This window comes from Pogona vitticeps, chromosome 4, assembly GCF_051106095.1.
Source record: "Pogona vitticeps strain Pit_001003342236 chromosome 4, PviZW2.1, whole genome shotgun sequence".
NCBI classification, from domain to species: Eukaryota; Metazoa; Chordata; class Lepidosauria; order Squamata; family Agamidae; genus Pogona; species Pogona vitticeps.
The window spans coordinates 94,284,356-94,311,211 of NC_135786.1; the positions used below are offsets into that span (position 1 = coordinate 94,284,356).

General features: G+C 39.7%; 1 protein-coding gene across 4 annotated transcripts in view; it reads right to left on the bottom strand.

Annotated features, from left to right (window-relative positions):
- PTBP2 (polypyrimidine tract binding protein 2) overlaps positions 1 to 26,856 on the bottom strand; it is a 105,962-nt gene that overhangs the window by 43,149 nt on the left and 35,957 nt on the right. For all 4 annotated transcript variants that reach the window (XM_072997959.2, XM_072997961.2, XM_072997960.2 and 1 more), the window contains exons 4-5: positions 7,652 to 7,824; positions 3,181 to 3,324 (exon numbers count right to left, since the gene is read on the bottom strand). In XM_072997959.2, the coding sequence (XP_072854060.1) occupies positions 3,181 to 3,324; positions 7,652 to 7,824 (317 nt within the window). The remainder of the gene's footprint in view (positions 1 to 3,180; positions 3,325 to 7,651; positions 7,825 to 26,856) is intronic.

A 26,856-nucleotide genomic window follows, 5' to 3' on the forward strand; every position in this document is an offset into this window, starting at 1 on the left:
TCTTTATATTAATGTACTACACTCAGGGTGGATATGATTTAAATAATGATTTAAATAAAAAACTGGATTTTGACTTAAATCAAAAATACTGTATTTTTCAATTTAAATTATGATTTAAATCAATTTGATTTTTAAAAAATCTTCAATTTTTATATATTCTGATTATACTCAAATACATTATCAAGACTATGGAATGCCCTCCCAACTGAGATTCATCTGGCGCCGACGTTAATGACATTTCGGCGCCAGGTCAAAACCTTCCTGTTCCAGAAGGCTTTTAATTGAAATAACATCAACTGTGGGTCCTGATGGCAATTTTTAGAGTATTTTAATCATTTTATCTTTTATTGTATTTTAATTGAATTTTAATTGTTGTAAGCCACCCAGAGACCTTTGGGTGGAGTGGGCGGCATATAGATAGATAGATAGATAGATAGATAGATAGATAGATAGATAGATAGATAGATAGATAGATAGATAGATAGATAGATAGATAGATAGATAGATAGATAGATAGATAGATAAAGTTGTTTCAGAAATACAAAGAAATACTTTTCAATTTGTTGCAGCTTACATATACATATACATGTACATCTACATATGTTACTGTATATATTTTTAATTTTTAAAAAATTACTATTTGCTAAGAATAATTCTCTTAACATGGTATTTCTTTAAGCTAGTGTTTATTGAGATCCGTGGAATATGCATGTATTTTAAGATTTATAGTGGACACCACTCAAAAGTGATGCCATTACCTTTTACGTAAATTAACTAAACATATAAAGTACAAGTGAGTCAGGTCCAATGTCTTGGAAGATAGTATTTCATTAATAGTAATTCTTGAAATATGCACTTTGAAATAGCAAAAAGTATGTTTAAATATCTTCAATTTTTCTGTATTATAAAATGTATATTTATTGAGAAAGCTGTGTTTAATATTATCCCATATGTAGCTGAAAGCAAACTAGATGGCAGCAAAATAATTTCATTACTTTTAAAGCTCTAGAATATTCTGAGGAGTCCAGCGCAGGTGCAGACTGAACCCATTTGTGTGCATTCACAGAGGCCACGAAGAAGAAGTCAAGTTAAATATAGCAACCACAGGAATTTCATTTTTCATATACTGATACAGAAACATGTCACTAGCTCAATTCCACAAATGGCTTTTTTCTAATGGATACTATATGCAACATCAGTACAGTGGTGCCCCGCATAGCGACGATAATCCGTTCCGGAAAAAACGTCGCTATCCGGATTCGTCAGTATGTGAAATAAAAAAGCCCATAGAAACGCATTAAAACGCATTTTATGTGTTCCTATGGGCTTAAAAACTTACCTTATGTGAAAATCCTCCATGGGGCAGCCATTTTCGGTGCCTCTAAAGCGAGGCAACACAGCGGGTGGCCATTTTGGAACTGCTGATCAGCTGTGCGAAAATGGGGCCATTGGGAGGACCGCTGGGGAGCGCTCATCTGGTCCTCCCAAAGCCCCTGCTGGCATTTTTGTCCAGCTGATCGGCGGGGCTTCGGGATGATGGGGGGGAAGCCCTTCCCCCCATCATCCCGAAGCCGGCATTTTTGCCCAGCTGATCAGCGGGGCTTCGGGATGATGGGGGGAAGCCGATCAGCTGGGCCAAGATGCCGGCTGGGGCTTTGGGAGGAGCGCGGAGGAGGTCTCCCTTGCGGTCCTTCCAAAGTCCGCATGAATCAGCTGGGGGGAAATACCGGCTGGGGCTTTGGGAGGAACGCGGGGGAGGGCTCCCCCGCGATCCTTCCAAAGCCCGTGCGGATCAGCTGGGGGGGAAATGCCGGCTGGGGCTTTGGGAGGATCGCGGGGGAGGGCTCCCCCACGGTCCTCCCAAAGCCCCAGCTGGCATTTTCACCTAGCTGATCAGCGGAGCTTCGGGATGGTCGCAAAGCGATTTTTCCCCATAGGGAACATCGCAATGCAATCGCTTTTGCGACCGCAAAATCTTCATCGCTATGCGGATTCGTCGTTAAATGGGGCGCCCGTTAAGCGAGGCACCATTGTAGTGCAGTTTCTTAAATTTTCATCCATTGAAAAAATGGAGCTGACAATACTTCAAAACTTTCAGATGAAGAGCAGGATCTTTTTCAAGCCACAATATCAGCCATGTCAAGGCATTGCCCAGAGAGCATAAGGTCAGGTATACTAATTCTGTATATCATTTTAGTCCTATCCCATGGTATAAAACCATTCTTAAAAGTGCAGATCCTTTTTATTCATTTTGCATCTTTTTTTTTTTGCTGTCACCATCAGCAAAATGAGAAATGAGCTCCCTCCCACAAGTAACACTGTTTCATAACTACACATTTTGTAAAGTCTCACTGTTCAAAGGGCTTCTCAAAATAATATACTATCTAAATACCACCATCACACACAATTCATAAAGCTTCTAGGCAAAAGGTTCAGTATCATGGAAACATTTTCTCAGGAAACCTGCGTAAAAAGTTGATTTAACAATTCAGTTTCAAATAGGACACCAGGAAAAGCTTAATGAAGAGAAGAGTATAATAGAAAATGTCCTTAAAATGTTGCTTGTTATAGCACAGTTACTATGATCAAGAAAAGAATGCAAGAAATGAATGTGATGATATTACCATTTGACAGCGCACAGGTCAATGCTGCTTTAACATTCTTCATAGGAATTGAGAACATCAAATACTAAAGAGAGCTTTAAAGTTAGCACATGCAGGGCAGTAGTTTCCCTGATCAAGTAGAGTACTGTCTTGATCTGAAAGAATAGGTTCTAAATGCCTTCAAGATCAAATGCTTCATTCTCAGGTATTTCCCAAAGTGAACAAGAATATATTTTTTCAGTGACTGCATTATAGTAAGGGTAGATCAAATATGGAGAGGTTCCTAGGGTTGTGAAATTTAAATGGATTTAAATATATTGGAAATATAGTTCTCTCTTACATATATAAGAAAGTAGCATTTTCCTTTTATAGGTAAACCTGAGATCCAAGCCACTGTTAGTAAAACCTTTATTTTTTCAAAGCAACTACATTTTAAACACTTTTAATTATTTACAAAACATAGTCTCTGCCATGCAATGATACATCACATATAAAATAAAACAATCACTTCAAGAAATCTAAACAAAAGGAATCAATGTATTATCAGCTACTGCAATTATGAGAAAACATGTATTACCTGGTTCAGCGCATTATCAGTCTTTAATTCTTTATGATTTGAGTACTGGATATAAATGGGTTGATTACGGAGATGAGGTGTCACAGCAGAATAATAGTTAACCATAGTAATTGCAGCTTCTTCTGTAGCCAGTTCCAAAAATGCCTATAAAAGTATGAGAAAAAAAAGTTTTGCAGAGATTATATATATATATTCAAATATACATACTGAAATTGAAATTCAAAGTAAGAGTTTAATGAATGTATCTGTTTATTTGAGTTAGGAAGGATAATATTTATTCTTGTTTTATAATAACTGTACACCCCCCTCCAAAAAAAAAAAAAACACCTTACAGACTGCATAGCTAAAAGATTTCCAGTGTACCCAGACTCTGGAACTCCCTCCCACAGGAGGCTAGGCTGGTCCCACCTTTGTTGTCCTTCTGCAAGCAGGCGAAGATCTTTCTCTTCAGGCGAGCTTTCTGAGTGACTGCCTGCCTGTGAGGCATTTTTAAATGGATTCTTCTACAGTACATTACTGCTTTGAATGTGTTTTAGTGTTGCTTGTGTTTTTTACTATGGTATTTGTTTGATCATTTTTAAGATTTGTAAACTCACTGTTGTTAGCATTAATATTATCTTCTAATGCTGTAATCCGCCTTGGCTCCTTTTAAGGAGAAAGGCAGGGTAAAAAAAAATTAAATAAATAAATTTAAATAAATAAATTCTGAATATGCGAAGTTGTATTACTGAAGTCAAATGTTAATAGCATTTATGGAGGCCACCCAGAATTTAGAAACTTACTGTAAAACAAGAGAAACACATACACTATAGATTTGTATGAGCAAGCATTCTATTGAAAAAGGGAGGTATTAATATTGTACAGCTTGTCCAATTGCTGTGTTTCTCCGAAAATAAGACAGGGTCTTATACTAATTTTTGCTCCAAAAAACGCATTAGGGCTTATTTTCAGCGGATGTTTTATTTTACAGTCATGTAAAATGGTTCTGGTTGCTGCACAATGGTGGAGGGCGGGGTTTCACTTAACTGAGGTTTATTTTTGGGGTAGGGCTTATATTACGAGCATCCTGAAAAATCATAATAGGGCTTATTTTCAGGTTAGATCTTATTTTTAGGGAAACAGGGTAGTAAAGGCGAAGAATCATAGTAGTCAAGACTATATTGGTTACAAGGAAAAATGTGAAGAGCTGAACATGCAGCAACACTCAAGATTCTATCACCTTAAAAAGCAAATGAAATGTCAAGCCCATCAGCAGTGCACTGGAAGCAAGGTCCCCCCTAAGCTGCATAGGCACACAGTGCTGCATCCCCACAGCAAGTGTTTCCAACCCTTTTGGTTCCAGTTGCGGCTGGAACCCAGCATGGGGGCAAAGTTGAAAATTAAGGGGAATGTAGACTGAAAGTATCTGAAATTTGTCCAATTTGAACAAATACACAGGAACACTGCTCTATTCCCTTAATTTCTGAAAAGACCTCTATCTCAACAACAAACATAAATGGCATGGTGAAGAGAAAAATGGCATATGAAACAAACAAATGTGTTTTGTGTTTTTCCCCATACTGTAAGAAATATCTGCATTTTCCACAGGTTTCAGTCTGAAAAAAGACAATTAAAAACCCTCTATTAAACAACATAGCCCACCAGTTATTTTTTATGCCGAATACCATATAGGTAAATAAATGTTCCATAAGAACTGCGCAAGGTAGCACAGATTATTATTTTTCATTAGACTGCCTGTAATACAGGCAGAACAAATCTAGATTTTTGCCATAGAATATTAAAAACTTGTCATTTCTTGACTTGGATGTCTGATTTCAAAGTCAAATTTTGAATTTACCTGCCTGAAATGCCCTTAAAGGATATCAAAGTTGACATTTATGTTAGTCTGCTAGACTCTATGATCTATGTAATCAAAGTTCAATTTTGCTAACAATATGGTTTAATCAAGAGATTACTTTAGCTGCTTCTCCAAAAGTATCATGGCATAGTAAATGTTAGTTTTCCTTCAGTCATACAGATGTAAAGTATGCTCAGGGAAGGAATATGTAGAACTGTTCCCCTAAAATCAGTCTTTCAGCTAATTAAAGAGTTGATGACATTTTCAATATAAAAATATTAGTCAGTAGAAAGTATTCCACAGACTTCTTGCTCAAGAAAATCCTAAAGATTTTCAGAAAGATGCATCTTATCTCTTACATCTCACAGGTAACTCCTGGCTAAGCAGGGAACAGAGTTTTGTCACCCATACTAGTTCTTAAGACTCTATTCCATGCAAACTAATGGTCAGACTGAAAATGGATACCTATCGTGACAGAAGACAGTTCCAAGTACTATAGAGGCAATTCCTCTTGCCTTTAATGCACGATCAATATATGCTCAGAGGGGCTGGTAAACCATTCAAAACAGAGATTTTCAGGTGGTTCTGGGGGCTGTTGGGGAGAGAGGGAATTACTTTCCTACTTCTTGCTGTAGGCAGTGCAGGGAATAAAATCACCTCTTTCTGGAGGTGTTGGCAGGACTTTCTCCTTTATTGAAAGAACTCAGTTACCTCTTTGCCAATTACACAACTTAGTATTAAAAACAGGCAGTTTTCAAAATACCGTGGGTCATATAAGTATATAAGAAAAGGTTATAGTTGCTTTTTATTTCCTGCAAACTAATGGCTAGTATCTTGACAATTCCAGATGAGAGCTCTGAATAAACTTAAGTAATCTGAATAAACACTGAATAAAATTCACCTGTACCATATGAAGTTTCATATGTCTGTTTGTAGATGCCATTTATAGGTGAATCCAACAGCTGTAAAGTCATCAGTCAAATGACTTCAGATTGAGAAATATCAAATGCCTAACACATCCAATGAATTATAGAACATGTTGAAAAAATACTTTTTTTCACAAATAATGTAGCTATTAAACAATGAATTATTTCAATTGGGTTTTGTCTAAAACAGTGGTTCCCAACTCTGCATTCCCAGATGTTCTTGGACTAAAACTCCCAGAAGCCTTTACCACCAGCTATGCTGCCCAAGATTTCTGCGAGTTGTAGTCCAAGAACATCTGGGGGCCGAAGGTTGGGAACCACTGGTCTAAAGTAAAAGAAGGACAAACACTGAAAAATAAATGCTAAGCATGTGTGAGTATGTAATTGGGAGTAAACCTCATGCAATGGAATGGGAATTACTCCAAGTAAATATGCTTAGCTGAATGGTGGCTTTACTTAAGGAATTTTCTCAGATTAATTTTTTTTAAAAAAAAACTGCCAAATTTTTGAGCAAAAGAACTTAAATATGTTAAAATCAAAGCATTAAACCAAAGTAATACTGTATAACTATAGAAATACTATAGAAATGCCACTAGAAACATAAACAACTATCAAGCTAAATCTGGATATTTGAAATTTGAAGAGTTCACTTCCTAGAAAAGACACACGAGAAACTAGGAAGTCTCAAATAGGAGAAGGACAAAGAATAGGAGGCCCTTGCTCATCAATTCTCCTTAAACGCTGTTAGGAGGAGCAAAAATGGATTGTTAGTGAAAGAGTTATACAAATATTAAACAAATCTTGCTTTCTCCTTCCAAGTGTATGTATGAACCTCTACTTTCTCAGCATGTACAGTTATGCTGCTTGCACATGGAAGAGCACCTATGTTCTTCATGATGGGCAAGCTTAACTGAGCTAAATCTCAGCTGGGTTCAAACAAGGTAAATCTCTGCACCCCACACAACCCTACACATATGCTCATAAGGGTGTGACAGGGATATTAACTAAAGCCTGGACATTCTACTGAGCACATACAGGAACATTTAGCATGTCTTGGCATGACCTATGTATTAATTATTACCAAGATATACTGAAATTACAGTATTTTCAATGTTTCCTGGCATCAGAGGACTGGCAGATTTTAAGATTTTTATTCTACTGGTATAGAACAGCAGTACGTAATTTCTTAAACTTGGTAAACTTAGGAAAGATGAGCCTAAATTGCTCAGTGATGGATGAGTGAGAGAGAAACCTTTGGTTAATCATTCTGACAGCTGACATCGGCATTATTTTTAGTGAAAAAACTGGAAAGAAAAATTTGTTACCTGCTAAAATCTATGTGCCACTAATTAACCTTTGGTGGACTATGCCTAGACATAGTGTGTTTTTTCTACAGAGCAACAAAAGACAAAATTGAGTGAGCACTGGAAAAATGAAGCAGGTCCCCAACAAAGTTATACTGAAACTTCTGATCTAACTTTTCCCCTTAAGCCTGCTATAGTAATACCTATAAAAATCAGTCATTTGATTTTTGCCCCTAATGACATGAAATAATTTTCCAGATTTTGCTAAAGCAAATATAAGGAGACATCTCCTCCCTCAACTCCACTACTAAGTACAGCCCCCCCCCCCGGGAGTCAGAGTGTTTAGGTTGTTGGGTGGGTGGATGTTTTCTATCTTAAAAGAATAAGACAAAATTAGAAAGTACCTGGTTCTTTCCTTTCAGCATGAGAATGTTGGTTACCTTACCAAAAGGTAAGCCTAAAGCAATAACTTCTGTTTCTGTCACTTCCCCTGGTAATTTCCTGATATGAAGAACACGAGAAGGAGCCCCATCCATTTTATCTTCACCTTTGAATTTCTTGTTGTCGTTACCATTGGCTGAAAAACATTTTTATAATTCATTTCATATCTGAAAGCTACCCTATTTATCATAAACTCAAAGAAAAATACAGTTTCTGCATGCATACAGTTTCCAAATCAGTATGTGAGATGAGGAATTTATTTTTCAATCCAAATTTTTAAATGCAGATAACTGGACACATTGCAGATGCTACTGTGCTTCTTTACTAAGCTGTGCAATGTTTGATGGATCAACTTACCATGATTTTTTTCTGCATCCATTACATAATTAACAATCTGAAGAATGAGAAGCAATGATCATATAATAACAGAATAACATTGCTATATCTGAAAACTGGATGTAATAACTGATAACCACTTTATATGTTTGGGTTATCAAGAAATTCTCAAATTATGCATTCTCAAGTACCTGTTGGGTCACACTACTATTCCATGATACAACCGGTAATATACCTTTAAAAACAATGAAACTGCCAAGAGCCCAAAGGTACCCACTCACCAAAGGAGAATGCTGTCCCTGGCACATGGTTTACTGCTCTAGTCCTACTTTCAACAAAATCAGCTTTCACTATTCCACAGGAAAACAGATCAGTTCCATCTCTGCTCAATGTGTTGTTTAGAGGATTCTGATGCAGGAAGCACCCTACTGAGTGTTTCCATGGATGGCTACTGTAGATCAACCCACTTACAATCAGGAAGAATGCTCAGATTTGTGACCTGAGGGCCAAAAGGGAGGCTGAATTATTCTTATTGAAAAAACTAAATCCTTTTGACTGTAAGTATGGAATCTGCAGTCAATTTTATTCAGAAACTGTCATATTCTGATAAGTATGGGGAAAAAGAAATGATTCAGTAATCAGATATTTGGAGAAACTGCATTAATTCCATATATGTACAGTAATCAAAGAACCATGGTATGAAGCCAATTTTCTTTCCCAAAAGGGATAATAGATTGGCTGGAATCCAGTAGCAAGTTGAAGCTACAGCAGGCCCATTGAATTAGTGGTGATCTGCTGAGTAAACTTCTCCACAAATTCCACTGATTCAATGGGCCTAACTAGTGAATTAATACTGGATTTCAGCCACAAATTCTTCCCTTTGTTTGAAGGAAGGGGGCACATTATGCCAGAATTTTGAGAACCCTTAAATAAAACTACAAATATTTGTTCAACATGCAGACAAGTATCTCAGCAAGAAATACTGATGATGTATGTAGTATGAGAAAGGGACATGACCATAATACACATAAACAAAAAGCAGGAGTTAATAGCTGCTAGAAAGTGAAATCAGTTACTTTAAAGAGAAAAAAGAACACATGGTTAAATTACAAGTTTAAGAGTCCACTAAAGTAGAGAATGACTATGATGCATAGAACTGCTACTGTAATAATTATCTCATAAATTTAAGAGGAATATGGATAAATAAATATGGTAAAATTTCTTTGTTGGTCCTCCTCGACATCTCAGCAGCCTTCGATACCGTTGACCGCGGTATAATCCTGGGGAGGCTCTCTGAGTTTGGTATCGGTGGCTTGGCTCTAGCCTGGCTCCGTTCCTTCTTGGAGGACCGCCCCCAGAGAGTGCAGCTTGGGGAGAGTATTTCGGCCCCATGGAGTCTCAATTGTGGGGTTCCACAGGGGTCGATCATCTCCCCAATGTTATTTAATAACTATATGAGGCCGCTGGGTGGGGTCATCAGGGGATGTGGAGCATCGTGCCATCAATATGCTGATGACACCCAGCTCTATATTTCCTTTTCACCAACTGCAGGTGATGCCGTCCTGTCCCTCCTGCACTGCCTGGGGGCCATACAGCAGTGGATGCAGGAGAACATTGACTTCAAAGTGTTAATGCTTACATATAAAGCCCTAAATGGTTTAGAACCTCGATACTTGGCGGAACGCTTACTCCCAACTAGTTCTACCCATGTCACCCGTGCGAGCCAGGAAGTGAGGCTGAGGAGCCTGACGCTGAGGGAGGCCCGGAAAGAAAGAACTAGAAACCGGGCTTTCTCGGCGGTGGCTCCTCGGCTCTGTAATAACCTACCTCCGGAGATTTGCGCTGCACCCTTGCTGGGTACTTTTAAGAACCAACTAAAAACACGGATGCATAGGCAGGCGTTCCCTTCCAGTTAATTCCTGTCCTCTTTCCTTTTTTTCCCCTCTTTATTTGATTTATTTTTCCCATCTTATATAATCATTTAATTAATTAATTGTTATAATTTTTTTAGAACTTGTTATCATGTTGTAAGCCGCCTAGAGTGGTCGAAATGACTAGATAGGCGGGGTATAAATAAATAAATAAATAAATAAATAAATAAATAAATAAATAAATAAATAAATAAATAAATCAAATCAAATCAAATCAAATCAAAATCAAAACATCAAAATCTACTACCATACAAAAACTTTCCTGTCATTATTCAGTTTTAAAGAATTGCCAGAATCACCAAAAAGGGGATTTATTTATTTACTTCATTTTTATCCCATGTTTCTCTCAGTACTTAGACTCAAGCAAATCACTAAAAAATACATACAAATAAAACCGCAATAAATCACAAAAGCAAAATTTGACCAAATATATGTCATGTGCCATCAAATCACATTCAGTTTATGGAGACCCTAACAGAATTTTCAAGGTTCAAGAGATATTTAAGAGTGGTTTTACCAGTGCCACTCCCATAACCAAGTGGTGATTTGAATCCAAGCCTCTCAGGTCTTGTTCATCACTATATCCACTATCCCACACTTGCTCTCTTGACTAAACATATACCAATTTTTTAAAAAATAAAAACACTCTTTAAAACATTTCAAAACCAAAATAAGTAATAGGACAATAAAATGCACTGATCCCCCCAATGAACCGCCTTCCCCACAAAAAAAGGATGAAACAATCAATGGCTACTAGTCATGGTAAGTAAACAATACATGCTACTTCTAGGAGTGGAAAGCAAGTATTTTCATGTACTTGTTGGTCCCCTACAAGCATCCTGCTGTTAGGAAAATGCTTCCAAAGAGCAGAAATCTTATGTTCTTGTCCCTATCACAAACTTAGCAAAGAAAGGGTTATTACAAAATACTATCCCATTAAAAAATATAGTTTCCCCCAAAATACGACCTAACGTGAAAATAAGCCCTAGTATGATTTTTCAGGATGCCCATAATATAAGCCCTACCCCATGAAATGAAACCTTGCACTCCACCATTGTGCACCATCCAGAAGAAGATGACAAGACTGTATTTGAAGAAATGTAGATTGTTGTACATCTAAAAAAACACCATCCCCTGAAAATAAGCCTTAATACATTTCTGGAGCAAAAATTTATATAAGACCCTATCTTATTTTTGGGGAAACACAATAGTTATGGAAGTTATAGAGTAACTGTATGTTATGTTCTTCTGATACTAAAGAACTGTAAAACAGAAGAACAAAACTTCAAGCTGATCTGAAAAGATATCCAAAAGGCAATGCTGAATGAGTCATTAGGATGACTGGATGGTGGGTGCTAATTATTCTAAGCAGCCTTCTTTTGTCTTCCTGTAATAAAATGAATCAGATGAAAACCAGGTGAATTATAAGATTCACTTCCAAACAGAAAGAACTTTCTCGTGTTTTTTCTCTCTCTCAGATAGCAAATTCCATTTTGGCAGCAAAGAGACAGGTAAGAAAGAGCAGCACAGTCCTGTCCTGTCCAATCCCACTAACAGAACCTGCTGTACAGTATCTTACTCATCAAAATACTTTCTCCAAAGCAAATACTTTAATTGTACAATGTCAGATCAATGCAGATGGGAAAGTTAGGTGATGCTCTTAAAAGAATAGCCTCTCATGAAATGAGCTACAATGCATCTCTTGAGATACATTCACATACTTCTTTAGTACGTTTCTAGTACATACACAGTTTTCTAAAAAATATGAATGCATTCATTTCTACACTGCCCTTGCTTTACTCCACACCCTATATTAGGCTACCACACAAGGTGGATTTGGTTTTAGTTTTTCGTAATAAAATTGATTTAAATAATGATTTAAATTTTAAAAATCAGATATTTTGACAATTTAAATTAAAAATCAATGTTTTAATTTAAATCATGACTTAATAAATTAATTAATTAATAATTTAAAATTAAATAAATAAATAAATAAATAAATCAAGGATTGTATCAATTTTATTTTTAAAAATAATTGATTTTTATCTACCCTGCTACCATATATCTTATGTGTATGTGTTTTAGGTTTTCTTTTAAAAATGAACAGGTTGCTTGCCTGTAACTGCGGTTCTTTGAGCAGCCATCAGTTCATTCAACATACGGGTTTTCTGTGTACTTGCACATTCTGGCAGGAGCCCTATCCCTATGGACACGAACTAACAGAGCACCTATCTTCTTTACTGATTTGCTATCACAGCAGCAACCAATGAGGGAAACTGGACTACCACTTTCAATAGCAATGCTTTGAGCGGCATCAGTCCCAGTTGGGTCATCTCAATAATAATACAAATCAAAACGGCAAGCGAGAATGATATAAAACATGGGACTATGACAAAACGGGAGGATCTTAGCAATCCTGTGGAGACAGACTGCAGGACTGATGTTGACGATACATCCTTTGCATCTCTATCATTAGTAGGGTAGATAATCAGCAGATAATATGATAGCTAATAAAATGGCTGCATAGTTAACCCCAAGCCTCACATCAATTTGGGTTAAGACAGGGATCTGGAGACAGAACCAGCATGAAGATGGTGATCTAGAAATACCTCAGTGTCTAGAGCAGTGGTGTCAAACTGTGGCCCTCCAGATGTTCTTGGACTTCAACTCCCAGAAGCCTTCACCACCACCTCTGCTGGCCAGGATTTCTGGGAGTTGAAGGCCAAGAACATCTGGAGGGCCACAGTTCGACACCACTGGTCTAGAGTATCTAATAAGAGGCAATGAGTGCTCAGGGAAGCTGCCAAGGCTGATGGGGCATGGATAAGATATTATATCTGTAATTTGGCTGACATCAGAATCTTGGATGAGAAAGCCAACATCAAACAACGCTTGTTCTCCTTGCTCTCCTTTATTTCTTGCATTTAGGTGTGGAGAGTGGGAAATCATGTGCTTCTGTCCTCAATGCAGGGAGAGCCAGTGATGGTGGGATGGTCAACATTAACATGGAGGCTGGAGTTGGGAGGAATTGATTCATCACAGACAAACAAATATTTCCAAACAAACATTTGTAAGTTGAGGAGAATAAGCCTGGATCAAACGCTCAAAAGCTTCCAATAATTTTTCCCAAATACAGTAGAGATTTTTAGACAAGTTGCTTATCTTTAAGGGACAGTTTGGATAAATTCTGACAACACCAAAACTTTCAATCTCAGGGGCTTTCATAAGGCCAAAGAAAGAAAGAAAGATAAAAACACTTGGAATGTACATGAGTCCGAGGAATCTTTGCCCACATTCAGCACATTATTTTGTACTCATGGAAAGTGACTGCAATCTGAGTCAGAAAAAATTAATAGAAACATGAATGATGAAGCTCATAATGGTGATCTAAAGGAAACCTATTCAAAACTGCAAAGAACCAGAGGATGACAAATACGAAATAGCTCACTGACAGTGATCAAGAAGAAGATCCGAAAGTGCTACAAAGAATGCAGCAGACAAAAATAACTAAGAGGGAGAATGGGAGCCCTGCTGGCTCATATGCAGTTGCATGCAGAAGGGCCTCCTGCCAATACGCATAGCACAGCTGTGTAGAAAGGCAAAAACTGTGCATCTGTGAGTCACATAGGCCATACACCACTAAGTTTCAAGCTACTGGAATTTGAAACTTGTTTGTGTGAATGACTGGGCAGCCATAGGGAAATAAGTGTGACAAACCCAGACCTACTGGGATCTGCCACACGTTAACTAAGCTGCCACCAACCATTCCCTGTAAGGAGTCACACAGACCAGGGATGGATTTTTAACAAATAAAGGAACAAGGTTTATTTAAATACAACACACAGGAAAATAAAATGATCAGGTGAATAAGATAAAGTAACGTGGCTTATTCTCATTCATACATGCATACAGTTTGGTTCACACAGAACCCTTAACTTGAAGCACAGACCCTGAACCTATCAGTTCTGGCTAACCAACAGACACCTGAACCTATCAGGTTGGTACTCTGACACACAGTAGTACCCTGTCTGACACACAGACTCCCACACCAGCTTCTTCTTCCCAGCTGCTGCTTCTTCACATCCCAGCGTCTCCTCACACGCATCACATATATATACAGTACAGCCCCTCCTCCTGATGTCCCGCCTTCCACTCCCCATAGGATGGAACTTTCCCTCCAAACCCATGACAGACAGGTAACATCAGTGCTGTATGTAACACCTCCCCTCTTTATAAGTTGTTTTGTAGGGGGAAAGCTAAGGTGCTTTTTCCCAAAAAACAACCTGGATAAAACACACAACAACAGTTATACATACCATATCATACTTACTTATACTTACATTCTAAGTTAACCATAGCAATTAGGCATTTAAACATTTACCATATACATTACATCAATTTACCTTTATTCATACAAACCAAGTTCAAAAAACAGGTACATTTAACTTTTTGTCATCAATATATATACATAGTCCATGTTTCTTTCGCCGTCTTCATTCTTCAGGTCTTCTTGACAAGGCGTCAGCAACACAGTTCACTGACCCTCTGACCACCTTCACTTCAAAGTCATAGTCCTGTAGGTTTAAAGCCCACCTCATAAGTTTGCTATTGTGGGTTTTCATTGTCTTTAACCATTGCAGTGGTGAATGGTCAGTGCACAGAACAAAATGTCTTCCCCAGATGTAAGGCTTGGCCTTCTGGATCGCGTAGACTATTGCCAGACACTCCTTCTCCACGGTTGCCAAATGTCTCTCACCTTTCTGGAGTTTCCTACTCAGGTAGGACACTGGATGCTGGTCACCATTCTCATCCTCCTGGCAAAGAACCGCTCCTACCCCGCTGTTAGACGCATCGGTGTAGATGATGAACTCCCGGTCGAAGTCTGGAGCACGCAGCACTGGATAGTTGATGAGCGCCTGCTTCAACCTCTGGAACGCCTCCTCACAGTCGCTGGTCCACGGGATGCGGTCATCAGCCTTCTTCCTCGTCAGATCAGTCAGCGGAGCCGCAATCTCGCTAAACCTCGGGATGAACTTTCTGTAGTAGCCCACCAACCCAAGAAATGATTTGACTTTTTTCTTGGGGTTGGGTCTAGGCCAATCACGAACAGCTTCTATTTTGGCCTCCAGGGGTTTTATCACTCCTCCCCCTACCATGTGACCCAAATATTTTATTTCTGGGCTACCCAGATGCATTTTGCTCTTTTTGCAGGGCCTAGGCCAAAGCACTTCCTCCCCTGGGTCAAAGTGCCTCTCCCTGCCTTCCTGGTCATCCCAATCTTTCTTTCTGACCTTTTGAGCTTGCAGGGTCTCTGCTGCTAGCTCTAGGTTTCTCTTTAGGTCCTTCCTTAAAGAGTCTATATATGTCACAACACCTTGTGGGTCATCCTGGGTGATCTGCTCCCAATTTTGTTTGATTAAATCCAGGGGCCCTTTCACCCTTCTCCCAAATAAAAGTTCAAATGGACTGATCCCGGTACTGGCTTGTGGCACTGATCGATAAGCAAACAAAAGGGATTGCAGCTTCTGGTCCCAATTGTTTGGATTCTCTGCCAAGTAAGCCCTACTCATGCGCATTAGAGTCCCATTGAACTTCTCAGTTAACCCATTACTTTCAGGATGATAGGCAGTAGTTTCCTTGTGCTTAATTCCACAGATTTGCCATAAGCGTTTCATGAGCTTTGATGTGAACGATGCGCCCAAATCTGTGATTATTTCTGAGGCAAATCCCATCCTGGACATATACCCCACCAAGGCATCTGCCACTGTGTTAGTTTCAATGTTAGTCAAGGGTATGGCTTCAGGGTACCTCGTGGCATGGTCCACAATGGTGAGAATGAACCTGTTCCCCCTCTTTGTGGCCTTGGGCAAAGGTCCCACAATATCCACCCCTATGCATTTGAACGGAGTGTCAATCACAGGCAAAGGGCACAACTTTGCTTTGGTCCTGTCGCAGTTATTCCCCTGCCTTTGACACACATCACATTGTTTACAGAACTCCCTGATCTGCTTCCCTATGTCAGGCCAGTAAAAATTCTGTGTGATTCTCTGCTGTGTTTTGTTCACCCCTAAGTGCGCAGCAAACATGTCAGAGTGCCCCCTTTGTAAGATCATGGGGCGATACTTTTCAGGTACCACCAGCTGACTTCTGATCCCATCTCCCCCTTTTGAGATATTCCTCAGGGTCTCTCTATATAAAATCCCCTTTTTCTCCAGAAATCTCACTGGGGTTTCAGGTGTTAGCTGGGCGTCAGTCACCTGTTCAAAACACTTTTGGAGAGTGGCGTCTGCCTTTTGCTCTTGGCCAAATCGGCTGTCTGTGGTTAAGGTTTCCACCACAGCTTCTGAACTCCCCTCTGCTTCCGTCTCTGGCTCATCATTACCCCCCTGAACTGTCCCCATGGTGGCTTGTGAGCGTGTAATCACTAGCACCCTTTTCACATGTTCAGCCAGGTCATTTCCCACGAGCACGGCTGCTGGCAGAGTCGATGAAATTGCTATCCGCCAAACTCCCCTCCAGCCTTGAAAGTTGACAGGTACCTCCGCGACTGGCAGTGAGATTATCTGCCCCTCAATCCCTGCCACCTTCATGCTCTCATTTGGGATTACATACTCCCTAGGAATAATATCTGGATGGCACAGGGTCACCTGAGAACAAGTGTCCCGCAGCCCCCGATACTGATGGTCAAGTATTCCTACGTCCACCCCTGCTGTCTCAAACAACTGAGAATCTGTTCTCACCAGTAGGCAGCGCCTGACCTCTACAAGAGGACCATTTTCCTCAGCCTGATCAGCAGATGTAGCTGTTCCAGATTGAGTAGCCATGGCAACAGGCTCCCTCAGTGACAATGAGCCTTGCTCTTTCTGGACACAGAACACAGCTTTTGGCTTGGTCCCACTCAAATCCTGAGGCACAATTCCTTTTAGCTGCTTTAATTTCTCACACTCTGAGATTAGATGGCCCTTTCCCTGACAGAAATAACATTTTCTGGTGTATTTTGAGTCTTTCTCATCTTGTTTTGGGTTTCCCTCCAAAATCTGAGGTCTTGGTTTCATTTCTGAGGGCTTCCCTGCACCATGGGCCCCTCCCCCTTGCTGGCTTTTCCCTTTTATTCTCAAATCCAGCTCCTTTTGCTTGGCCTCAAACTCAGCCCTGATCTGTAAAATTTCTTCCTCAGCCCTAGCTTTTATCTCTTTTACTTTTTCTTCAGTCTTATCTCTGATTTCTTTTAATTTAATGTCTTTTTGCTGATTATATTTTTCAAGATCTTGCTCACTTTGTCTGGCCTGAGCCTCATACTTTTCTTTCTTTGACATTTCTTCCACTGATAAATTGTTAATAAACTTATTTAGGAACTTCAATTCTAATTGTACCATTCTAATTTGGAGTTTCAGTTCCATCTGTTTGATCCTCATGTCCATTCCCCTTTTCTTGGCATCTGCCTCTGCCTGACTGATTTCAGCTCTTTCTTTTCTTCTGATTTCCATTTCCCTCACCCTCAGTTCATGCTGTTGGGCTAGGAGCATTTTTCTGAGTTCTGGGTTCTGCTCTCCCGTGCTCTCATCCTGCACTGAGCCAAATTCCTCCTCAGAACCTTGGTCCACCTGTGGGTCTTTCACTTCACCCATTTCTGCCATCTGGCTTCGAGTCAAGGGCATAATCCCCCCTCAGAACAGGCTGCTTTCAAAAAGTCAAGCCTCAAAATAAAACGACCACTTTTTTTTTTCTTTTGCCTCAGAACCAGCTTTCTATAGATTGCTGCTGTTCTTCAGCACTAACTTGCAACAGTTGCGAGCCAGAGTCTACCCCCCTCTGCTAGGCCTCTCAGCAGGCAGGCTAAATCACTGTTACTTTACAGTTTTGCCTCAGCTTTTTTCCCGCCAAAACAGGCTGCCTCAGAGCTCCCTAATCTAGTCCCCAGTTGGCACGTTCTTCCACTAGCGCACCTCCCCGTGAGGTACACCTAGAAGATTACCTACGCGCCTCAGATTGTCCCTGACTAGACCCCCCTTGCTCTGGGCACACTTGCCAAGGCTTTGCTGTACCACTGGACAACTGGACCAGTCGTATCCCACACGCTGGACACCAATCAATGTGACAAACCCAGACCTACTGGGATCTGCCACACGTTAACTAAGCTGCCACCAACCATTCCCTGTAAGGAGTCACACAGACCAGGGATGGATTTTTAACAAATAAAGGAACAAGGTTTATTTAAATACAACACACAGGAAAATAAAATGATCAGGTGAATAAGATAAAGTAACGTGGCTTATTCTCATTCATACATGCATACAGTTTGGTTCACACAGAACCCTTAACTTGAAGCACAGACCCTGAACCTATCAGTTCTGGCTAACCAACAGACACCTGAACCTATCAGGTTGGTACTCTGACACACAGTATTACCCTGTCTGTCACACAGACTCCCACACCAGCTTCTTCTTCCCAGCTGCTGCTTCTTCACATCCCAGCGTCTCCTCACACGCATCACATATATATACAGTACAGCCCCTCCTCCTGATGTCCCGCCTTCCACTCCCCATAGGATGGAACTTTCCCTCCAAACCCATGACAGACAGGTAACATCAGTGCTGTATGTAACAATAAGCAACCTGACACTGGGTGGAGCACAGTTTGAATCCGAGGGAGAGATATTTGTAAAACGAACAAAGAAAAATATGATTGTGTTGTCTCGCAGAAAGAATGTCTGGCAACTGAGTGGGCTCTTTACAAACTGAAGTACTATATTTGTGACAGTTTATTTTGTTAACTGACTGCAATGTGTTGAAGTCGTTACAAACCATGAGAAACAGTGACTCATATCTTCAAAGATGATCATGGTATCTCCTAAAAATATCAAATGGAGATATGTAGAATACATTGATGTCAGAGAAACATATCCTGGCCGGATATCCTGCAGCACAACTTAAGAAGGAAGAAGATTATCATAGTTCAATGAGCCCAGTGCAAGTTGATCCACTGACCCAAGAGAAAAAACACCACAAGCTCCAGCAGGGAAAAATTAAGAGACCAGAAAACAAAAGTGATGATAGCAGAAATCCCAAGAAACAATAAAAGGGGGAGAGAAAATTTTCCTTATTAATCAAATGGCTTCATGTTGCCTTTAGTTAAAGAGCAGTATTATGCTTTTTCCCGCTGAAAGGAGAATGATGAGATTTCAGTCCCTACTTGTCTACTGTAGCTAGAGAGATAGATACGCAGACAGACAGATAGACCCAGACATAGGTAAAGTGTCTGTTTGCTTCCTGGAAGGGACAGAGTGACAGAAGAGTGCTGGAAGGGTGCCAGGGAAGACTGTAATGACCATTAGGAGTTGGAGAAAAATCTATCTACAGAACCGTATTTCTGACTGTTTTCACCACCACCGAGGGAGAGGAAGTAGCATGTATCTAAGAGTGGATGAGTAGTGGGTACAGAGTTAGACAAGAGTTAGGCTTTGGTAGATTTGGATACACATTAAGAAGTAGGATTAGGATAAGTTTAGATAAAAAGTTGTATGAAAAGGTTTAGATATTTAGGGTACAGATCGCTCTATGTATTAAAATAGACCACCAGATAAAATCATATACAATGGTGCCTCGCTTAACGATTGCCTCGTTAAACGACGAAACCACTATATGATGAATGTTTTGCAATCGCTTTTGCGATCGCAAAACAATGTTTTAATAGGCAAAATTCACTTCCCGATGATCAGTTCCCTGCTTCAGGAACCGATTTTTCGCTAGACGGTTTTTAAAATAGTTGATCGGCGGCTTCAAAATGGCCACCCGCTGTGTTTTTGGATGGATTCCTCGCTTTACAGGCACCGAAAATGGCCGCCCCTATGGAGGATCTTTGCTGGACGGTTAGTTTTCAGCCCATTGGAATGCACTGAACAGGTTTTCAATGCGTTTCAATGGGATTTTTTATTTCGCTTAACGAGGATTTTGCTCTACAGCGATTTCGCTGGAATGGATTATCCCAGTTAAGTGAGGCACCACTGTAGAATGCTTGAGTTAAAGAAGTAATAACAAAGAAGGCAGAGGAGGTGATGCCTTTTCATAGGTGGTGAGCTCACTTTTTTATGCTCTTACCGTTTTTATAATCTTTATCTTATTTTTTTCCACCAAATGTCATTTCAACCGTTCACAATTTAATAATTGTGGATTATTGTTTTTTGCGTTAAATATCTGTTAATTTTCTGGTACCGTTTAGGCATCCTTCAGTCTTGAGAGACTATGGTACCAGCTACCACATAAACAATCACATGAGCTACTTGGTCTCAGACCAAAGAAAAGGAAAAAAGAGAGAATATATTTTTAAAAGACTGAAGATTTGAGAACTGGGGAGTGGTAGTGGCATTACTAAGTTATATTTTGGTCTTTTAATTGTATGATATTATATGATGCTATTTTATTATTTTGATTGCATTAACTATTTAATAACCTTTTAACTGTAGTACTATTGTACCACAATAGTACTATTTGTACCACAGTAACAAATGAAAGACAAAGCTACCCATTCATGTTTGGGTTTAAACTTCCCAACGAGGGTAGACCAGCTGAATTGAAAGAAACTTGTAAGATCTGCATTAGCCTTCCAAATTCTGAAGCTTCTCTTACTTTCTATGGTAGTTTGTTTCCTGATTCTAGTATTAATTTACAATCATTTTTTATTCTTTCCAAAAAACCAAGACCTGAGAGTAAACAATAATAAATCCAACTGAGTTAATCTAAACATACAACCACGGAAAACACTTGGTTGAAGTTTCCCATACTCATCAGCTGCAAAAGTCTCCCAATATGTTCATGGGGACTGGGGACAGCCTACTGAGTTGGGAAAGTGGCTAACGGGGAAAGGGTAAATTGTAAAATAAATAAATGAGGTGTGCAGCCTCTGTGAATATAAGATGGGTATATTTATGCATTTTCTTTTTTCCTGACAGCCTCCTTTCAAGTCATAGCTCATTGCAATAAGCAGGTTTGACTACTCATGGAAAAAGATAGAAAGTGTCCATTTCAACATGTCCTTCCCATCTCCAAAGAAAAAACCCTATTCTCAGCACTACAGCAGAAAGACTGTTGTGTGTATGAAGCCCACATTGCCAACTGCAGATAATCACATGCTATAAATATTTGTAAGAACCTTACTCACATCTATGTGTCTGTGAATTTCGTTGTATGTGTATATACTTACAATGACAATAAATTATTATTATTATTATTATTATTATTATTATTATTATTATTATTATTATTATTATTATTATTATTATTATTATTATCTAGCTATGTATCGAACTTTAAGCCTTCAAAAATAAATCACAGCTCATTTCTTAACACTGTGAGCTCAGCATATGGCATACCAGGCCACTTGCAAACAGCAAATTGAAATTGGAGGTTAGCAAATTAAGGAGAAATAGCAAAGATGTAGAAGTTTTTCCTGCCTGACTGGCAGTCAGAATCCTGGCCATAGAGTTCTGCAATGGCAATGCAATACACAAAAAAGGGCTATAATGCTATTAGAAATTACATGTCCAAGTTGTATCCTACTGCAAGGCCTCATTATTTTGTGAGCCAGCTAACTATGCATCTTTTAAGTCCATCAACAAGCAGCATAATATACTTAGCATAGCATGGTCTAAAACAGGCTTGTCCAACCTGCGCCCCGAGGGCCGCATGCGGCCCAGGTTGGCTCATAACGCGGCCCGGTGCAATGTTTTATTTTTTTAAAAAAATTCCAAAGATTCAAGTTACACTGCCGGCACTTGCGGCCAGAATGCAGCTGGGGCACGTCACAATGGTGGGGGGGAGAGGGAAGGAAGGAGCAGGAGGGGAGGAGAGGGGGGGCTGTGTGACTGCATTGCACCGTCGCCGTCAATAGGTGGACCCCCTCCCGGCCCCATAATGCCACCGGAGTTGAAGCTGGCAGCCTCTGCTGTCTGAGATCGCAGCTGCCGATAAGCGTGCTTGGAGCGGGGCTGCAGAGGACCACTAGGGCTGCCCCCCCATGCAGCCCAAGCCAAATTTTCATCTTCTAATGTGGCCCAGGGAAGCTGAAAGGTTGGACACCCCTGCTCTAAAACATTTTCCATCACAGGTTTTTTCTAAAACTTACAAGATACAAGAATAACTCTGGTAACTTAGTGTGCTTCTACCATACCAGATACAGAGACCTACTTTTGGGAGAGGTGGACATTTTAGAAGGAGCCTGTTTCGTCTTTAAAAGCCACAGTTTAGAATTAAAAAAAAAACCCAAAACAAACCCTGAAAATGCCCAAGGTCTTGTGAATGCACATTAAAGTTACTCACCAGACACTGAACAACTTCTACAGACATTAATAATCATGTACATTTTTTCTAGTCAACAAATACATCATTAGACACATCAGTATATAAAAGTTTCTGCCTGTGTGTTTGTTACTATATCACACAAAAATAGCTAGATGAATTTTCATCACATATGGAGGGTACATTTGGGATAGTCTGACTTGAAATACAGGCCAGGCGGTGTGAACAAAAATCACTGTGGAAACCCTTGGGACCAATTATTTTTTGTTGCCTACTGAGCCATGTGGCATATCATTTTAAAGATTTCCCTGAGTTGAGTTCAAAAAATTACACAATTCTGAATTATGCCATAATATAACAGATAGGGGACTCCAAATGTTTGTTAATCAGAAGCCACAGTGGCTGGGGGATTCTGGGAATTTCATTCCATAGATAAGGTAAATAAATACCTTGATGAGGAAAGAGAAACAAATATTTTAAAAAAGAGTGGGTGCACAGAGAAAAATGAAGGCACTAGGGTGAATGGAGAGGGGAGGACTTGCATGATTTTTAAGCCTGGGCAAGGCTGGGCCCATTAGCCAGCATGCAATATACTGGCAAAATCTTAAACGACAACAAAAACAAGGCACATCTTTTAAAAAACCTATACTAACACTTGTATTGCACAGAAAATTACAGCATTTAGGAAAGATGTAATAAAATGCCATTCGTTGACACAGAAATTTCAATTACACTTCAACTGACCTTGCTGAAACTGAGGTTTTAGGTAAAGTGCTAAATACAACTGTTAATCTCAATGATAGCCGATATAGTGAATGAAGAAAATTTATTATGTCAACACTTTGTAAGCTCCACTGATTCAGTGGGTCAACTTTATCTGGGACAAGCCACTGGAGTTACTTTGAAATGTTCAAGCAGTCATTTGTTTGACATGCTTGCTCTTTTTCTAATCTTTTATTTTTTACAGGAAGAGTTGGCATGAGCATTAAGGTCCATTTTCTTCTCTAAAATTTTCCTAAGTCTTATTGCCATACACATGAGAAAGGATAACAATCAGGAGATATGATTACATATCATACCTTGTATCTGTGCACCAAGGAGATGCTTCATACGTTTCAATGCAGTCAACATACAGCTTCCTCTGCATCAAACAGCAGGGAGCCCCAAGTAGACATGTGGCTTTAGTTTTAAGGAAAGACACAAAAGAAGCTCTCTTCCGCATAATTTGTGTGCTTTCATCAACTACTGAAAGAAAGCCCTTAAAACACAAATTATTAGTGTTTACAAAAGAAGGGTGAACAGAAGTATCATATTTCTTTTGTTTCCTCTTTCATGCAACTTTTCCTTCACATTTTGTCAAACTGCCAGATAATTTTTTCATTAAATAGCATTGTGAGGGCTGTCAGCAAGCTGATCAGAATAACCAGGGGATGTGATACTGTTAAATCTCTAAAAGGGCCTGGGATCCATTGAAGAATGCTCTTCGATTCAGTTGTTCCTTGCAGGATTACTGTGTGTTATGTACTGTATCTTGGACTACTGCCCACCTGCTCTGCCTCCACATGGAACTCTTCTCTTTTTTTGCCTTTTTTCTTGACTTTGGTTGGGGGGGATCTTCCAAATTTCTTTGCATTTTTTTGTCACTGCCTGTAAGGCACCGGACGCCCTAAAGGGCCGCTGGCATTCAGTCAGAGAGTTCAACAGGCCGCCTACCTACCACCTTTGCGCTGGGGCAAGTCCCAAGACTTCAGCAGTATGTAATATAAGCCCTTTGAACAAGTCTGACATTAAAAGAATACTTTATGTTTACTCAGTACTTTGTAAGTACAGGCACATGGACTTTGTGATTCCTTAGAACTCACTAAAGCTCAGTTAGGTAGGACTCTTAAAAGCTAGCTAGTTTGTGGCCCTCTCCACTTCCTGGATTTAGCTAGACCCTGCTGTTCAAGAGACCAGTCCTTTAGTAGAATTTTTATGATTAATTTTTATTAGAAAAATAGAGTTCCATTAGAAATCAGTTTATATTGCACAAGCTTTAGCATCAAGAACATATTCAAAGATCATTGCAGTTAAATAAAATAACTTTTCCATTAAAAATAATAAACACTAATAAGCTAACTAGGGTGGGCTATAGTGGGCTAACCCCACCTCCTTCTTTCTCCTTTACTTACATCCTCACTCAATCAAGTTTCTTTCTCTCCCAGCATCATGGAATCGAAATCCAAAACAGAACAGACAAATCACTGAACCACTTTCACATAACCTATCATCCATTTTCTACCGTCCCAAACTCCTCCCTTCTTCTTGGCCTTTCTGGCTGTTAACCAATTAGCCTCGAGAGGCTATACCACCTTCCTCCTCCTCTCCTTATTCACATGATAGTCCAGGTGTTGTTTATCTCTTCTCCAACTAGCTTGGAATGTTAGGTCTTCCACAGGCCTCTCAATTTGGCCTTCATCGCTATATCTCATGGCACTTAGAAAACATATTCCAATGTCTCTCAATTCATCTTCACACAGAACCTGTCTGATTCCATTTTACATTTCTCTGACTACATATCCCATCATCATGACACTGCCTATCCTTCCCATTAGGCTCAAAGAAGAGAATGCATCAAGTAGTGTGGGGAGAAAAATCTCCCTATATTCTTCCAGTTTTCTATGGGTGTGAGCTTTGATTGTATTTTTGCATTGTTTGCATGCTTTCCTTGGGTTTAAGGGATGGGCTCATTTACGTGCTTTTAAAAAAGTTCGCTACTTTCCCCCCAGGGGGATGCTTCCCTGTTTGACTGATTTTAAAAAAAAGTTATTTGGCTAATACACAGTGTATTTGTTGTTAAACATGTATATTTTGATTGGTTTGTTCGGGACTGATTTGGGTTATTGTTTGTTGCAGCTTGGACATACTTTGATAATGTTGGGTGTTAGGTTTTCTTTAGATCATAAAGACTTAAGAGAGAAATGAGTGGTAGGGGACATAGTCATGATGGCACAGGTGATATCAGGAAGATAATTCTGCATGCTGTATCTGAAAGGAGGTCTAGTAAATTAGAATCTGCTGTTCTATCTGGCCTTGTGGGGACCATGCTTGCTTGGGAGGGGGAGAGAGGATGGCAGTATCAGGGCCTGGTGATATCCATCTGCTCACCCCATTCCAGAGATAGTAGACTCTCCTGCATTTCTTCCACCTTCTGTTTCTCCAAGAGAGCAACCAGAAGGTAGCTTTGACCGTACCAATTCTCAGGCAGTGGACCTCCTCAGGGTTAGGAAAATCAGCACTCGGGGTGTTGACCCATGAGGCTGCAGAGGAGCTGAAGGTAATCTCTGGCCTCCAGCTGTACCATCCATCAATGCCTGGTCCCTCATCCACTTTGGTTGTGGTGGTGGAGGAGAAGGAGAAAGGGAGGAGGAGCAGGGTGCTGAAGGTGAAGCCTGTTTTATATCCCCACATAAGCTGGTGGACCACCTTCAAAACTGTGACTTCATTAAAGCTCAGATATCCAGTGCCTTGTGTGGAGGAAAGTCTGCCAGCACCTGCTCCTGATCCAGACATACAAGTGATGGGAGCTGAAATGGAACAGTCAGAGACTGTGAAGAATATGCTCTTCTGAACTAACGCCTTTTCTGACAGGTAGGGGAAAACCCCTTGCAATAAATATGACATAACTGCAATGTCTTATTTACAGTCCCTTTTGAATTGATGCTGATTATTGCTGCCACTATTTCCTTCTTCCTGATTATTAATTCACATGAAATTTCTTTTGAACACTGCACGTGCTCTAGAGAACCACTAAGTAGTTACGGACTTACCATAGAAAATTGCTGCTAATGAACAAGGCAGCACTCACTCTATATTAGGCATGTTCCTGTGTAGTGGGGTATGTCCTGTAACACACTTGATGCCTTCTTAGTTACCAGTTCACCACAGTGAATTACATAATTTAACTTATTCACATGTAAACCATTAACAAGATTTTGTCCTGAGCCATGCTTTCCAATGGCCAATTAATCTCTGGTATGGTTGTGATACTGAAGTGTTTGGATGAAGAAAATATATTCATTTCCAACCTGGAGAACAGTGGTGCACATAAAACCTGTCTTAGAATGCTTATTTTATTACTGTTTGTATGTATTTATATTACATGCCAAATACTATTTTTAAGAGTGGTTTAATTTCTGTTAATGAATATAGCCTGACTGGTTATCAAGCAATAAACTATTAGTATTTGTATCTGTCTTTGTAAAACTTGGTGTTTAAGCCAGGATGTGCATTGTGCTAAAGGATTATACTGTATGAAGTGTTCCTTGTACAGTCGGGCCCCGCTGGATGATTACCCCGCTCTACGATGAATCCGCTTTACGTCAACATTTTTACGATCGCTTTTGCAATCGCAAAACAATGTTTTAAATGGTTTTTTTTCGCTTTGCTGACTAGGGTGAGACAAATAAAGTTCAAGTAAAAGCATGTGATGGAGAGGCCTAAATATATTCCTGCAAATGTTCTTACAAATATTAGAAGATAAGGTGTAACAGTAAAATATATGACACTGAAAGAAGACGATAAGGCAGAAAATAATGTGTATCTGGGCAACAATCATTATATCATGAA